This window comes from Emydura macquarii, unplaced genomic scaffold (genome assembly GCF_026122565.2).
Source record: "Emydura macquarii macquarii isolate MOO-44397 ecotype Brisbane River unplaced genomic scaffold, CSIRO-AGI_Emac_v2 contig_378, whole genome shotgun sequence".
Classification (NCBI taxonomy): domain Eukaryota; kingdom Metazoa; phylum Chordata; order Testudines; family Chelidae; genus Emydura; species Emydura macquarii.
In genome coordinates, this window is record NW_027130515.1 from 552,948 (window position 1) to 567,101 (window position 14,154).

The 14,154-nt window shown below is 67.9% G+C and overlaps 1 protein-coding gene and 1 long non-coding RNA gene across 4 annotated transcripts; both read left to right on the forward strand.

Moving 5' to 3' along the window:
- Positions 1-1,650: 1,650 nt before the first annotated feature.
- Positions 1,651-10,307, forward strand: RGS14 (regulator of G protein signaling 14). Of its 2 annotated transcripts, none has more exons than XM_067534657.1 (15): positions 1,651-1,766; positions 3,494-3,515; positions 4,286-4,440; positions 4,750-4,842; positions 5,442-5,585; positions 5,811-5,960; positions 6,411-6,531; positions 6,657-6,796; positions 6,877-7,080; positions 7,449-7,525; positions 8,059-8,185; positions 8,620-8,701; positions 9,057-9,115; positions 9,473-9,593; positions 9,791-10,307. In XM_067534657.1, exons 1-15 carry the CDS (start codon positions 1,710-1,712, stop codon positions 10,033-10,035), a joined length of 1,797 nt encoding a protein of 598 aa, XP_067390758.1. In that variant the 5' UTR covers positions 1,651-1,709; the 3' UTR covers positions 10,036-10,307. The 2 variants fall into 2 exon arrangements, with proteins under 2 accessions (XP_067390758.1, XP_067390767.1); XM_067534666.1 differs by having other exon boundaries at positions 1,652-1,766; positions 9,476-9,593.
- A 431-nt stretch (positions 10,308-10,738) lies between these two features.
- Positions 10,739-13,949, forward strand: LOC137144631 (uncharacterized). 2 transcript variants are annotated; one of them, XR_010917443.1, is made up of 5 exons: positions 10,739-10,924; positions 12,564-12,648; positions 13,136-13,213; positions 13,344-13,400; positions 13,722-13,949. It is a non-coding gene; the product is annotated as an uncharacterized lncRNA (long non-coding RNA). The 2 variants fall into 2 exon arrangements; XR_010917444.1 differs by lacking the exon at positions 10,739-10,924 and adding an exon at positions 11,041-11,674.
- The last annotated feature ends 205 nt before the right edge of the window (positions 13,950-14,154 follow it).

Sequence of the window (14,154 nt, forward strand, 5' to 3'; positions counted from 1 at the left end):
TTGTTAAAGACACTGATCCGAGCTCGCACTGCTGTGTGTGTGCAGGGGAGCTGTGCTCTGTGCTTTAACCGGTACGCTGGGCTGCACGGCGCCTTTGCAGAGGGTCAGGGATTCTGTGTGGGTCGGAGGCTGGACATGCAAGGGAGACGCTCAGAGGACCCGTGGGCTGGGCGTGCCTATAGCTACCTGGTCAGAGAGAGCAGAGCCTGTGGTGCAGAGGCTGGAGACGCTGGGAGCTGACCCCCAGGCCGGCAGGCCCAGACAAGACATCCTCACACTCAGGGCAGAGGGCAGCGAGGCACCTCCCATCTCAGGCCTGGTAAGCCGGCCAGCCTCACGGTCCCATCCCTGCCAGGCAGTGCTGGGCCGTGCATGGGAGTGGGTCCCCTCAGCTCTCCCCAGCTGCCCTGCCCCCACACCTTGCTCCCCTGATGCTGGCTTGTGTGGGGAGGAGCCCCTGGCAGGGGAGGTTGAGGTGACCTCGGTGGGGCTGCCAGAGCCGGCTGTGCTCTCTGGAGACGCTGCCAGCAGAGCCAAGGCCTGTGTGGTACCCGCGCTGTGAGCGCCCGCGGCACAGCTACTGCTGCATCGTCATGGGCGGGCAAAGGCCAGGAACTGCCGAGGGCCTGCTCTCAGGTGCTGAACGCCGGTTGTGGGGGTGGCCGGGGCACCACTCCAGCCGTGACTGAGACAAGCCACGTGCCAGCGGCCTGGGACGATGCTGGCCTGGCTGCATGGCTGCAGCCGGTCCCTAGCTCTGCCTGGAGCCCGGCGCAGGGCACTGGGATGGGTTGGTCTGTGCACAGCTGGGGGAGGTGACTGCCTGGAGCCCTGGGCCACGCTCCCTCTCTGTGCCGGTACCAGGAGGGCATGGCGGCCCTGCCTGGGAGGGATCTCCAGGGGGTCTGGATGGTGAGGGTAGCTAGATGTGCCGAAGGGGCGCGCACCAGCTGACCCCCGATTATCTGTGCCCCTCTCCACGTGCCACTGGGGGAGGGGAACAGGCCGTTTCCAGTCGCTGCTGCTGTCTGTGCAGAGGGTCCGATGCCCAGAGCAGGTGCCAAGCTGTGCCCAGCTTGGGGGAGATTCAGCAGGGTCCCTGCCCCACAGGCTGCCTCTCACTCTGCTCCATCTGCGCGGGGCTGGGTTATGGAGGCAGCGCCCCTTCCCTGGCCCCGGGCAGCAGGTTCTCTGGAGCGGAGGCTGCCTGGTGCAGGGCGTCAGGGGATCAGCACCTTACAGGCCGGGAGGGGCTCGGATGCTGGTGCTGATGGGGCCTGGCATGCAGGATCTGAGCGGGCTCTGGTCTCTCCAGCGCTCATCAGCGTGGCAGCCCGTGTACGTCAGCGGGAGCCCCGGGGCCGTGGCTCTTCCTTTCTCCCATTGCAGGAGCCTCAGCCAGGGCCAGCTCCACGGCGGGCACGCACGCCCACTGTCCCGGGGGCTTCCACGGCCGGGCCGCGGGGCGTCCTGGCCCTGCGCTGGGGGGCTGGCCGGGCCGGGGGGAGCTGTGCTGCGGGGAGGGAGGCTCCTCTGCAAACCCCGTTTCTAGCTGCGGTTTTGGTTTCCATAGTGACACTTCCTGCGGTAGTGAAAAGAGGTAGTCGCAGCCTGCGAGGCTGGTAGCCAGCGTGCCCTGCCGCGCCGCTCCCGCCGGCCTAGCCCCATGCCCCCGGGCCGGCCAGCCCCCCGCCAGGGCAGCACCAGGCATGGCTGGGAATGGGAGTGGGAAAGCGACGCGCCTGGGCCTGCCAAACGGCCGCATGGTGAGTGCCCGCCGGGCCGGCTGCTGGGCGCCCGCGGCTGCTCTGGGTGTCGGCGAGCTGCCCCGGCCTCGCGGGGCCTCCTCTGCCAGGCTGCTGGTGGGGGTCGCTGGGGGCTCCAGCCCCTGCTCTGCTCCAGGGGGTGGGGAGGGAATTGTCCTGCGTTACCTGCCCCCGTGGGGAGGTGGAGGCCGAGGTCCCCTGCCCACAGAGCGGCTCAGTGCAGCCCCCCCCCCACTGTCTGTCCCTGGCTGTCGGCACCGTCCAGAGACGCCAGCAGCTCAGCAACCCGCTCCCGGCGGAAGTGGCGGGGTCAGTGGAGCCGGGTCCGACCGGCACCTTGCACACTTTGGCGCGCTGGGCAGGGGCTGGCTGGGCAGGGGCTGCAGCGCTGGTGGGAGGCGCCTGGCAGTACTGGCGTGGAAGCAGGGGTGGGACTGGGAGTCTGGGCTTGGGATGGAGGGACGCTGGCACAGCTGTGGGAGTGGGGAAGAGTGGAGTAATAAGGGTGGGGGTGGCTGCAGGTTGGGATCAAGGTGCACCTGCAATATGGGACCGCGGGGGGGGGGGCACCGGCGGAGTTTGGGGACCCCAGGGCTGGGGCCGCAGGGGGGCACCGGCAGAGTTCGGGGAGCCCGGGGCTGGGACCGCAGGGGGGGCACTGGCAGAGTTCGGGGACCCCAGGGCTGGGGCCGCGGGGGGGGCACCGGCGGAGTTCGGGGAGCCCGGGGCTGGGGCCGCAGGGGGGCACCGGCAGAGTTTGGGGACCCCAGGGCTGGGCGCGCGGGGGGGGGGCACCGGCGGAGTTCGGGGAGCCCGGGGCTGGGACCGCAGGGGGGCACCGGCAGAGCTGCGGGTCTATGTCTGACGTATCCGGCGGCACCCCCAGGCTGTTGGGCCAGAGGCGCTAGGGGTCGTGGCAGCAGGAAACGCTCTATCTCTGCAGCACCTGGCCAGCTGAGACCCGTCGCAGGCAGCCCCCACCCCTGTGCGGTGGAGAGCCCTGGGACGCCCCTGCTGCTCGGCCCCGGGAGGGGAGCAGTTCTCTGTCCCTGCGCGAATGTGAGCCCTGAGCAGTTTGCCCCGGAGCCGGGAGCCCAGGATGCCCCCAGCCAGCCTGGCAGGGCTGTGGCTTGGCCTGGGCTGCTGGGGGCTCCCCCCCCCCGGATATTAGTCAGGCGAGCGCCCTGCCACACCCTGCTCTGGGCCAGGAGCCCCCGGCTGGGCGCTCTTTGGCGGGGGTGGGTCTGCTCTCGCTGGGTCGCTGGGTGCTGCCCCATAGAAACCAAACGCCCGCACTAAGAGGTGTGGGGTGCCCCCAACCCTGGGGGGGGGGGGAGAGGCAGACCGCAGTTGTTGGCCTGATGGAGGCTGTGGCTTCCTCTCACTTTCCTGCCCCCCCTCCCCTTCCTGTGCCCTGGAGGCTGTTTCAGCGTCACAGCTAATAGCATCAGCCCTTTCCCAATCCCCGGCTAAGCGAGGACTGCAGGCCACAGAGCGCCCAGCCTGCCGCTGGCTCCGACCCGGCCTGCCCTGCGGGAGTCCCGCTCCCGGCATGTGCTGTACAGCTCCTGGCGCCAGCACAGACCAGGCGGCTGATGTCCTTGCACTCTGCTTGGCTGCCCCGTCCCTCGTCCTGGCTACTGCCTGAGCTGGCCACCCTGCTTTCCATAGCTGCAGGGTGCAGGGACCGGGATCCTGGCTGACCTCTCCTCCTCCTGTCCTTGCAGGGCCTGGCTGTGTCGGATGGAGGTGAGTCAGACCCTGCCTTGGAGCTGTGGGATGGGGTGGGGGGGTGGGAGGGGAGCAGTAGCCAAGCCAGCTTGGCTCAGTGCCCAGCCCCAGTGGGACGGGGCCAGGAGCCCTTACAGCTGGCAGGAGCCCCTGCCCCCTTTGGGGAAGGGCTGTGTGGGGGCAGCCCCCTGGGGGAGGTGAGATGGGGCGGCTGGGCAGGAGGGCGGGGGGCAGAGCTCCCTCCTGTCCTGCTGAGGGGGGAGAGGGTTGGATGCCCAGGGCACAGGTTGGCTGCTCCTCTGGCAGTGCCTGTGGGTGTCTCAGTCCCGCCCGGCGCCTGCCTGGCGCCTGCTGTGCTGTGTGTGCAGTGACCCGAGGGCTATTCGCCAAGGCTTGGCTCTTCTCTCCCGCTGCTGCCCCTCCTCTGGCGGGAGACTCGCCCGTTCCTGAGCCCAAGGGCCCAGGCCCACTGCAGGCATCTGCCCCCTCCAAGCTGTTGTTCCAGGCTCTCTGCAGACTCAGGCAGACGTGCAGCGGTGCTCACGCTCAGGTCCTGTTTGGAAGCGTCTCTCAACGTCTCTGTTTAGAGAAAGTGCTGAGTATCCGCCCTGCCTGACCATGTCTTGCTGGATATGATGCATCTGGCGCCCCTGCTCTGGAGTGCCTGGCTTCAGTGCCTCTGAGAGCTGGGCTCCCGGCCTGGCCCTGCTTGGAGGATGCCTCCCCAGGAAGCAGGGACTGGCTCCAGGGAGCCCGGGGCAGGGGCTGACTCCCTTTCTACATCTCAGAGTTAAACAGCTCCGGGGCCCGGGGCAGTAACCACAGCGTGAACAGCCTGCCTGGCCCCCAGAACACAGGCTGCACCCAGCAACTGCCCGTGGCCAGCTGGGCCGAGTCTTTCGAGACACTGCTGCAGGACCGGGTGGCTGTCGCCTACTTCACCGTAAGTGCCAGGTTGTGTCAGACCCCACCAGGGCCCAGACCTCCCCCGGCCCCCTGTCGCCGCCCCCGCCCACCTGTCACATCCCCCGCCTGCCCGTCACCCCCCCTGCCTCCCGTCACTGCCCCATGGGGTCCCACCCCCAGGGCCTGTCCAGGGAGATGGGAACCCACGGGCTCGTCCTCAGAGCCCTGGCAGCACCCCTGGCACTGCAGCCCTGCTGGCTGGCTGGGCTGGGCTGGGCTGGGCAGGGGCTGGGCTGGCACCCCGGGCGAGGCAGAGGCACTGACGGGCTCCGCTCCTGTGCCCCAGGAGTTCCTGAAGAAGGAGTTCAGCGCTGAGAACGTTTACTTCTGGCAGGCGTGCGAGCGATTCCAGCAGATCCCCGCCAGCAGCAGGCAGCAGGTACCGGGCCGGGCAGGCAGCGATGTGTGTGTCAGCGCGTCGGACCGGGCTCAGACCCGGGCCCCGCGGGAGGCCCCCCAAGGGACCTGGGCGTCTCTAGAAAGCTGAGTGGAGATGCAGCCGCAGCCAATAGCTAGCGGGGTGGGGGCTGGAGAACATCACAGCGCCCTGCTGTCAGTCCGTGGCGCGCCCTCCCTGGCACGGGGCCGCACCGGGCTCCCTGCACCGCGGCAGTGCTAAGAGCAGGGCAATGAGACGTTCGGCAGGTAAATCTTTCCAACACGAGTGTGATCTGCCAGAGAGGGCCCGGCCATGTCTGTGGATGAGCCCAGGGTGCGGCGTTGGCGCAGGGCAGGTGGCATTTGGAAGGGATAAAACCTCCTGCTTTGGGGCTCTGACTGGTAGGGAGCAGGGGCAGGTTATCCCCCCTTCCTGTGAGCACCGGGCGCTGGGCACCGCAGAAGACAGCATGGACCGGCGGGGCCACAGGGCTGGCCCAGCCTGGCCGCCCCTGGGTGCCGAAGGTGCCAGCTGCCGACTGGCTCCCATGCGTGCTGGCGAGAGGCCCTGATGCCCACGCGATCACGCTGTCTCCCCAGCTGGCCCAGGAGGCCCGGCGGATCTATGATGAGTTCCTGTCCAGCCACGCGGTCAGCCCCGTTAACATCGACAGGCAGGCCTGGATCGGGGAGGAGATGCTGGCCACCCCCACCCCCGACATGTTCCGAGTCCAGCAGCTCCAGGTGAGATCCTTGCCCTGCCAGGTGAGAGGGGCCGTGGAGTCAGGATGGAGGACCTGGGCCGGGAGTGAGGGGCGGGACTCCAGAGCTGCTGGTGCTGGGACGTGTCTCTGTCTCGGGGAGCATGGTGGGGAAATGAGGCTGACCAGGCCTGTCTCCTGTGGCCCTGCCGTGGCTCTGGGCCGGGCAGGCACGGGGCTAACCAGGCCTGTCTGTCTCCTGGCTCAGATCTTTAACCTGATGAAGTTCGACAGCTACGCTCGCTTCGTGAAGTCCCCGCTCTACCAGGCGTGTGTGAGGGCTGAGAACGAGGGGCAGCCCCTCCCCGACCTGTGGGCTCACTCCCGGAGCAGCAGCCCCCCCCCCGACCTCGGCAAGGTACAAGGCCCAGCTGCCCAGGGCCAGGGGTAACTGGAAGGGCTGCAAAAGTGGGGGTGCAGGCAACCCAACTCGAGTGGCATCGTGACCTGGTGCCTGGCTGCTCCTCCATCATGCCGGCAGGGAAGGGGGGGCCACCTTTCACCAACCAGCTCTCATCAGGGGCCAAGAGAGCTGAAGTTGCGCCAGTTCAGGGTCCCGGCACCCCTGGGCCTGCTGCGTCAGTTATGAGAATACAAAAATTGCTTGAGTCCCGGCCCCTCTTTCATTCCAGATTTAGCCCTGGGGCCAAGGGGAGCCTGGCCCTGCTGAGTTCAGGTTCTCAGAAGTGGGGAGGCAATGGTCTGCCCCTCCCCCCTTCTTGTACCTCTGTAGGGGGGATTCCCTTTCCCAGGCTGGGCAGCCCCAGGTGCTCCCTGAGCCCAGAGCTGTCTCCCTGTCTTCCCCTAGAAGACGAAGCTGAAGCCGGGGAAGTCCCTGCCGCTGGGTGTGGAGGTGGCCGGCAGCTGTGCTGGCAGGAGCCCCCAGAGATCCTTCAGGAAAGGGGAGCGCAGAGAGCCCTCGTGGGCAGGTAAAGCCCAGCTGGGCAGGGCAGGCTGCCATCTCATTAACCCCTTCAGGCGTATGCCTGTCCATTCCGAAAGGGCCATGGATCACCAGGAGACGGCCTGATGTCTGTCTGTCTGTCTGTCCTAGAGGTGGGGGATGGCAATGGGGACTCGTCCCTGTGGCGTGAGTCTCAGAGCTCCTTGAATTCCTCTGCTAGCCTGGACTTGGGCTTCCTGTCGTCCTCCTGCACCACCAGCAGCAGCACAGCCAGCAGCTCCAGGCTGGAGGTAAGTGCCCTGCGGCTGCCGTGCGGCCCGGAGCGTAACCCTGCTGCCCCGCCGAGCCGACACCGCCTCTTCCCCTGCAGAGCCACAGGAAGAGCCTGGGAGGCGCTGACCCCGACCCGCCCGCCCGGCCCGTCAAGTACTGCTGCGTGTACCTGCCCGATGGCACGGCCTCGCTGGCCTCAGTGCGGGCCGGCGTCACCATCCGTGACATGCTGGCCGGCATCTGCGAGAAGCGCGGCTTCAACCTCCCGGACATCAAGGTCTACCTGGTTGGAAAGGAGCAGGTGGGGACCGGCCCGGGGGCTGGGGGTGGGGGCAGGAGAGGAGAGCTGGGCAGGCAGGGCAGGGGGTGGGGGGGAACTGGGCAGGCAGGGACTGACCTGGGGGCTGTGCATCAGGAGCCGGCTCTGGCACCACTTCACCAAAGGGCCCCTGGCCCTGCACTTACAGGCGCTGCCCACCTCCCTGCAGACAGGAATTGGGGCGTTTGGCTCCATTCCATAGGACGGGTTTGGGGGGGTTGCGCCCCCGCACCCCACTGCCCCCAGGCCAGGGCGGTGGGAGCGGCTGTGTATCGGCAGAGCCGACGGCTCATGCTTCGTGAGTTGTGTTCCTGGTTCTGACGTGTCTCCCCTTGGCTGGCTCTTCCCAGAAGGCGCTGGTGCTGGACCAGGACAGCTTGGTTCTGATGGACCAGGAGGTGAAGCTGGAGAACAGAGTCAGCTTCGAGTGAGTGGGAGCAGAGACAGACGCTGCTCCATTCTGTGAGCGTGGGGCCAGGCCTGGCTCTGCAACGTCCCTCCCTTCCCCAGCCCCCGTCTCCCCGGGGCTCAGCACCAATGGCTGTGTTCATGGACTCAGCTCTGTCCTGCCACCTGTTTAGGGGCCAGAAGCCAGCAAGGGCAGCTCCTCGGAGGAGCAGACAGGAGCATGGCTCCGGCTGGCCCCTGCCCACACTGGCCTGTGCGCCGCTGGGTACTGGCAGCACCCACCCTAACTGGGCTGTGAAGGCAGCGGTGCCCCGGGATGGAGCAGGCATCTGACAGTCTGGGCTCACGACTGCCCAAGGCAGGCCCTGCCCCACCCCAGCTCATTCGGCCCTGCCTCCTCAGAACCTGCCGTGGTCAGCCCTGCCCCACCCTGCCTTGGCAGGCTCTGCCCTGCCCCATCTTTCCAGCTGCTGTCTCAGCCCACCAGGCCTTGCCAACCCTGCCATGCACGGCCCAGCCTGCCCCACGTGTTTCCGTCATCTCTCTTCGCAGGCTGGAGATCTCCCCCCTCAGTAAAACTGTGCGAATCACCGCGAAGTCGACCAAGTGCCTGCGGGAGGCGCTGCAGCCCGTGCTGGGGAAGTACGGCGTGGATGCGGAGCAGGCACTGCTGCGGCGGGTGAGAGCTGGCCTGCAGCCTGGGCAGGAGGCTGCTTTCCCCCACTCGGGCAGAGTCCTAGGAACCGGCAGGAAGGGGGCTGCTGGGCATCGGCACCCACCTGGGCTGCGGGAGCAGGGCCGGCTGTCGAGGGCATCCTCTGCCCCCATGCAGAATGCAGCCCTGCTCAGGTAGGAGAGGCCAGTCAGCCGTCAGTGCCCACCCCATGGAGCCTGGCTACATGCCAGCGGCTGGTGTGTGCCGGAGGCCTTCCCAGGGGACTGGGCTGCCTGCCTGCCCGCCTGTGGGCAGTGCTACTGCCCCCTCCAGCCTGTGTGTGACCTGTGCCCTCCTCGCCTTCACCCACTCTGACTGCCCCTAGCTCCACGCCCAGAGCCTGCTCTTGGTGCTCATGATGCACCGTCCCATGCGACCCCCACGACTCTCTTCTGCAGCAGGGGGAACCGGGAGCCCTGGACCTGGAGAAGCTGGTCAGCACTGTGGCTGCTCAGAAGCTCGTGCTGGAAGCTGCGACAGGTACGGTCCGTAGGGAGGAGCAGGCAGGCTGCAGTGCCCCTGCGATCCCTTCTTCCCAGGCCAGCGCTAAGCCTGTGTCCGGCCCAGGGCTGTGGGGACCCGCACAGCCCAGCACGGGACCAGGCAGCGGGGTACCTTCCTCCTGCCTGTTCGGCCACTGGCCTGTGCACCTGTGGGGTGTGATCTGCCTTGGCTGTTGGCCACAGTGGAATCCCACAGCAGTGAGTTCCACAGTTATCGGGGCACTGAGAATCCTTCCCTGCTGAGCAAAGGGCTCCTGCAATGGCAGGTGGTCCTGGCCTGTCCGGCGGGCAGGAGGCTCTGGGCCCGACTCACTGCGGTGCTTGTGTTGCAGAAGTGAAAGCGACGGGCACCAGTGACACTGCTGTGGCCCCTCCCCCCCTTCGGTGCAAGGTGAGTCCTGGGCACGGAGGAGCCTGCTTCCACCCCGCCCGTGGCCCAGACAGCAGGGCTGGGGAGGTGAGGGTGGGCTAGGACTGGGCTGGCCCTGGTGGAGTCGGGGGGAAGGGGTGGGGAGGGGCTCCCTGGGCTGGGGGTCTCTGGGAGAACAGTTCACTGGCTGGACTAGCCTTGGGGGCCAGTGGGGGTGGCGATCCCTGTGCCATGGAGCAGGGTTGGCACAGTGGGGGCAGCTGCTCGGAGCCAGCCTGGCTCTGGCACCGGGGCATCCCTGTGCCCTGACGGGAGGCAGGTCTCACTGCCAGGCTGGCGGGGGTGCCTGCTCCTGACGGTCTCTCTCCCCCGTCCCAGCAGGGTGCTCCCACGGGCACAGAGGTGGAAGCAGATGAGCGGTCAGAGGTGCCCCCCGCCTTCGCCAGGTCCAGGCCAGCAGGCCCGAGGGGCATGAACCGGTGCACGTATGACCTGGAAGGTGGGCAGCCCATGTGGGGGCTGGGGCACAGGGGACATCTCTGGGGGGCTGGGGGCACAGGGTGTCTGTGACATGTTCAGTGTCGGAAGGAAGCACAGGGGCAAATGGGGGCGGGGGAGGGGCAGGTTGGGGTTCCGGGGTGGGGGAGGGCGCGGGGGTGTTCCGGGGCAGTGACCCCACTCCCCTCATTTCCCCAGGGCTGGTGGAGCTGCTGAACCGGGCCCAGAGCTGCCGGGCCAACGACCAGCGCGGGCTGCTGTCGAAGGAGGTCCTGGCCCTGCCTGACTTCCTGCAGCTCCCAGGGCAGGACGCCAGCTCCAGCGCGGGCCCTGAGCAGAAGCATGGCCCCTGCGACGCCAGCCCCCTCCCGAAGGGGGATGGGGCTCCTGTCCCCCTGGATCCCACACTGGGGCAGCCACCTGTCCGCTCTGAACTGCACTGAGTCCCAGGCTGCACTTTCTTCAGCCCCCAGCTCTGAGAATCCCTGGCCCTCAGCTGGGGGTCAGCCCCACTGCCCTGGCCAAATCCTGCCTCCTTTCCGGAAAGGACAGGCTTCCTGGCCTGAACTGTTGTGTAGTGCTACTGTGAGTGTTGCACAGCCGGCATGTTCCACCCTAGACATGGCTGCATGGTGGTGGCACGTGACCTGCCCCTGTACATAACGTGTATTGTGGTGATTTGTAAAGCACTTTGGGGTGCAAAACAGCCTCCCTGGCCCAGCCTCTTTGCTTCTGTCGTCCCGGCCTCGCCACGGAGGAAAGCCTGCCGCCCCGGGCTGTGTCTGCACTGGGAGCCCTGGGCAGAGGGCAGCTGCCTGGGGAGGCTCCCTGGGGGAACCGGCCAGAGGGGAGGGATTGGGGGCTCGGGGGTCAGGGATTGGGGCCGGCGGGGTAGGAGCGGCTCCCAGCCCTGGGGTGGCCAAGCTTCGCCGGGGCTGGGCCAGATGCCTGCCCCCGGCCGGGTCCTGGAGCTGGGGGAACAGACCCCGACCCCCAAGCCTGGCTGCAGCTGCGGGGAGCGGGGCCCCGAGCCCGGGGGGGGGAGGGGCAGGTCTGGGCCGCGATGAGCCGCCCTCCCCAGAGAGGAGCCCGGAGCCCCCGGCCAGGCCCGTTGTAAGACCTTCCTAGGCCCCGCCCTATTGTGTCTAACGGCTAACCCGGCCCTAACCGGGCCACCTCCGCCGGGCTGCGCTGGGCCGGGCCAGGCTGCGGCGCTGCTTCGCGTGCAGAGGAGGAGGCGGCGGCTCCGCATTGGCTGCCCGCGTCTGCCGCGCTGACAGCGTGTGAACGGGGCGTGGGAGCAGCCTCCGCCTGCCGCTCGCCGCCCAGCAGGTAGGTGGGGGCCGGGCCGGCCGGGGACAGAGAAGAGGGCCGGGGACGCTGCAGAGCTGGGCTGGGGGGGCTCACGAGAGGCCCCACCCCCCATCGGCGTGTCCCCAGGGCCCAGCGCGGGGCTGGGGGGTGTGCGGCAGGGATTGGGTCGGGTCCTGCCCCAGGGCGGTGCTGGGGGGTCTGAACAGCGGTGGTGAAGGGTTTTGCGGGGTCGGGTGGAAATCCCAACGTCCCTTCTCCCTGTCGGGTTCTGCTTCACTTCCTGGCCAAACCGCTGAGCAGGGCCCCATGCGCTGTCCAGTAGATGCTGTGTTCCAGCCCAGAGGCAGCTGCATGTCAGTAGCGTGCAGTGTGATTGCTGGGGCTGGGGGATGCATATTGACCCCTTGCTCTGCCCCAGATAAGAGGAGAGAGAATCTGGGGTCAGGCCTTTATTCCCTGCGGGGTGTCATTGCTCGCTCTGCTGTGAGACCCACAGCCAGCATCCCCACCCCATGCAGAGAGCAGGTGGCCAGCACGGCAGCTTTAGGGAGGCTGGCTCCTGCTTGCCAGTGGGGCTGTGTGGGGGGGCGTGGGGCTGCCGTGCCAGCCTGTGGCAGCTGTGAACCGGCCCGGAGCTGGGGGTGAGTGAGCTGCAGCTCAGTCGTCCCCGTGGAGCTGGTGGGGGTGGGGAGGAGGAAGAACTGCTCCAGTTTGCACAGTGACATTCCTGGCGTCCGGGGGGGTTTCCGATCCCCCCGCGTCCCGCAGGTAGGTCCCCGAGCCGGCGAGCGGCGTGGGAGAGGTGGGCAGCCTGTACCCTAGTGCCAAAGGCAGGCCATGCTGGTGAAAGGAGGGGGGAGGGAATCCCACAAGCCCTGCAGGCTGCAGGGGGCCTGACTGGGTCTGGTTCCCCCAAGGTGGGGCCTGGGCTCGCCCTTGTCCTGCTGTGCCCCTGCTGGGGGTGGATGCCATCAGACCTGCCTGCTCTGCCCAGGCACCAGGCAGCGTCACCTGCGAACTCTCCTCGGGGCCCCCACGGTGCACGTAGCAGCTCTCCCTGGGTCAGGCTAGTTCTGCAGCGACCAGCCCAGGAGCCAGCAGATGCTGGGCTCTCGGGGAGGACCCAGGAAACGGGCAAGGTCTGCTCACCTGCCCGGGGATTGCCGTGTGCTGGGAGCGGGGGCAGGGCTGGCTGGGGATGCCTGGCCCCCCCGCGGCAGCTACCATAGAAGGAACCTCCTCTCCCGGGGGCTGCCCTGCCTCAAGCCCACTTGTGGAACAGAAATGGCCCCTCCGCGCCCCATGGCACGAGCAGTTCCGGGCTCCCTCCATGCTGGTGGCGACTGGTTTCCAGCCCAGGCGCATTCACGGCTCTCCCTGTTCGTACTGTGGCCGTGCCAGCGGTGCCCAGATGCCGGGCGGCAGGCCCTGCCCTGGCAGCGTCACCCTGCAAGCCAGGCAGACACGAGCTGGGTTATCATCCCACGGTTGCAGGGCAGGAGCTGAGGCCCCGACAGATCCAGGGACTGGCCCAAGGTCACGGAGTCTGTGGCAGAGTTGGGAACTGAACCTGGGTCCCTGAGCCTGAGCCCAGATGCGCAGGGAGAGCTGAGCAGTTCCTCTTCCTAGTCCCAAATGACAGGCCTGTCCCCTGCAGGGACCCCAGCCTGTCCAGTGCCTTCTGCTGCGCCAGCGACACCTCCGTGCAGCTCGGGCGTGCAGCCATGGAGCCGGACACAAAGGTACAGCAGCAGCTGGCAGGCCAGGGAGCCTCCAGCCAGCCTGCCCGTGGCTGCCTCCGGCCCCTGCCTGGCAGAGACGCAGAGCCCAGAACCAGGCCCCGGAGCCAGGCCGTGCTTTGCGGGGGAAAGGAGCGTCGGCGCGGCAGGAGAGCGTGGGGGGCCGGTGCGGAATGGAGCAGGGCCTGTGGGGCCAGCACTACCCCCTGCCCTCCGCTGCTCGCTGGCACTGCCAGCTGGGCCGTTATGGGATGCTCCACAACGCTCTGCCAGACGGCACCCGGCCCGGCGTGGCTGCAGGAGCCCAGCAGTGCTGGACCAGGGCAGCCCCCCTCCCAGCCCCGCCGTCCAGCCCGCCACGTGGCCTGGCCTCCCTGCCTGGCCCTGGTGCGCAGCCAGCGAGGCGTGGTCCGTAGCGCCCCAGAGCCGGCTGAGGGACACGGGGTGAATGTTCCCCTTTCTAAGACACCTGCCCTTCCTGCGTCCCCAGGAGCAGCCCAGCTCTCCCCAGAAGCAGGGAGTGAAAGGCCGATCCAAGTCCACCGAAGAGATGCAGCCTGCCAAGAAGGTAACCCAGCCCTGCCTGGGGGGCTCTGAGCAGGGACCCCCTGCCCAGCCGGGGCTCATTCTCCCTGTCCGTGGGCTGGCCGGGGACCTGGGGAGGCCTGTGCTGATGAGCTCCGTCCTGTCTCTTCCAGGCGTTCCACACTCCCCAGAAGTCCCTCCCCAGCCAGGAGGATGGCGACAGCTCCCAGGTTCGTGCCGCGTCTTCTGCTGGCTGTTAGCCCCATGCAGCCTGCCCTTGCCAGGAAACCAAGTGGGCCCGGCTCAGCTCCTGCGCCAGGGGTGTTTGCACATGGCATCAGGCTGCCTCCAAAGGCACTGGCTGTTTTCCCAGCATGATGGGCCAGAACCCCGAGCCCCTGAAAAGCCCCAGCAGCATCTGGAGGGGCCCCGGGCTGGAGGCCATGGCAGGGCCCCAGACAGTCTGGGTCGTGGCGGAGTTGGGGGACCGTGGAGGTGGGTGTCAGGCCCTGATGCTGCTGCGGCTCAGCCCGTTTCCTCTGCCCCCCTAGGGTGTGTCTGCACCTCGCGATACCCAGAAGGAGCAGACCTGAGGGGCAGGAGCCGCCCGCGTGCTGGGGGCAGGATGTGGCCCCTGAGCGGAGCTAGACCCTGTGCTGTCCCATAGCTTGCCAGCGCCCAGTCTGTCCCCCCGTGGATGTGTTGCCGTGGTGACGTCTGTCTGTCCATCCTGTCTGTGGAGTGAAACCTGGGTAAATAAAGAGCGCGCCTGGAAATTATTTCCCCTCCTTCGTTCACTCTGGGCCGAAGTGTTCAGTGCAGAGACCCTGGAGCCCACTGGGGGCCCCGCGTTTCTCCTGGTGTTCATTCCTCTGCTCCCTGCACCATCCCGGTCACTGCCAGGCCTGGCATGGCCCTGCCCACCCTGCCCTGTATGGACCGGGCCCTCAACCTGATCAGGGTTAATTCCAGCCTCCTGGGGGT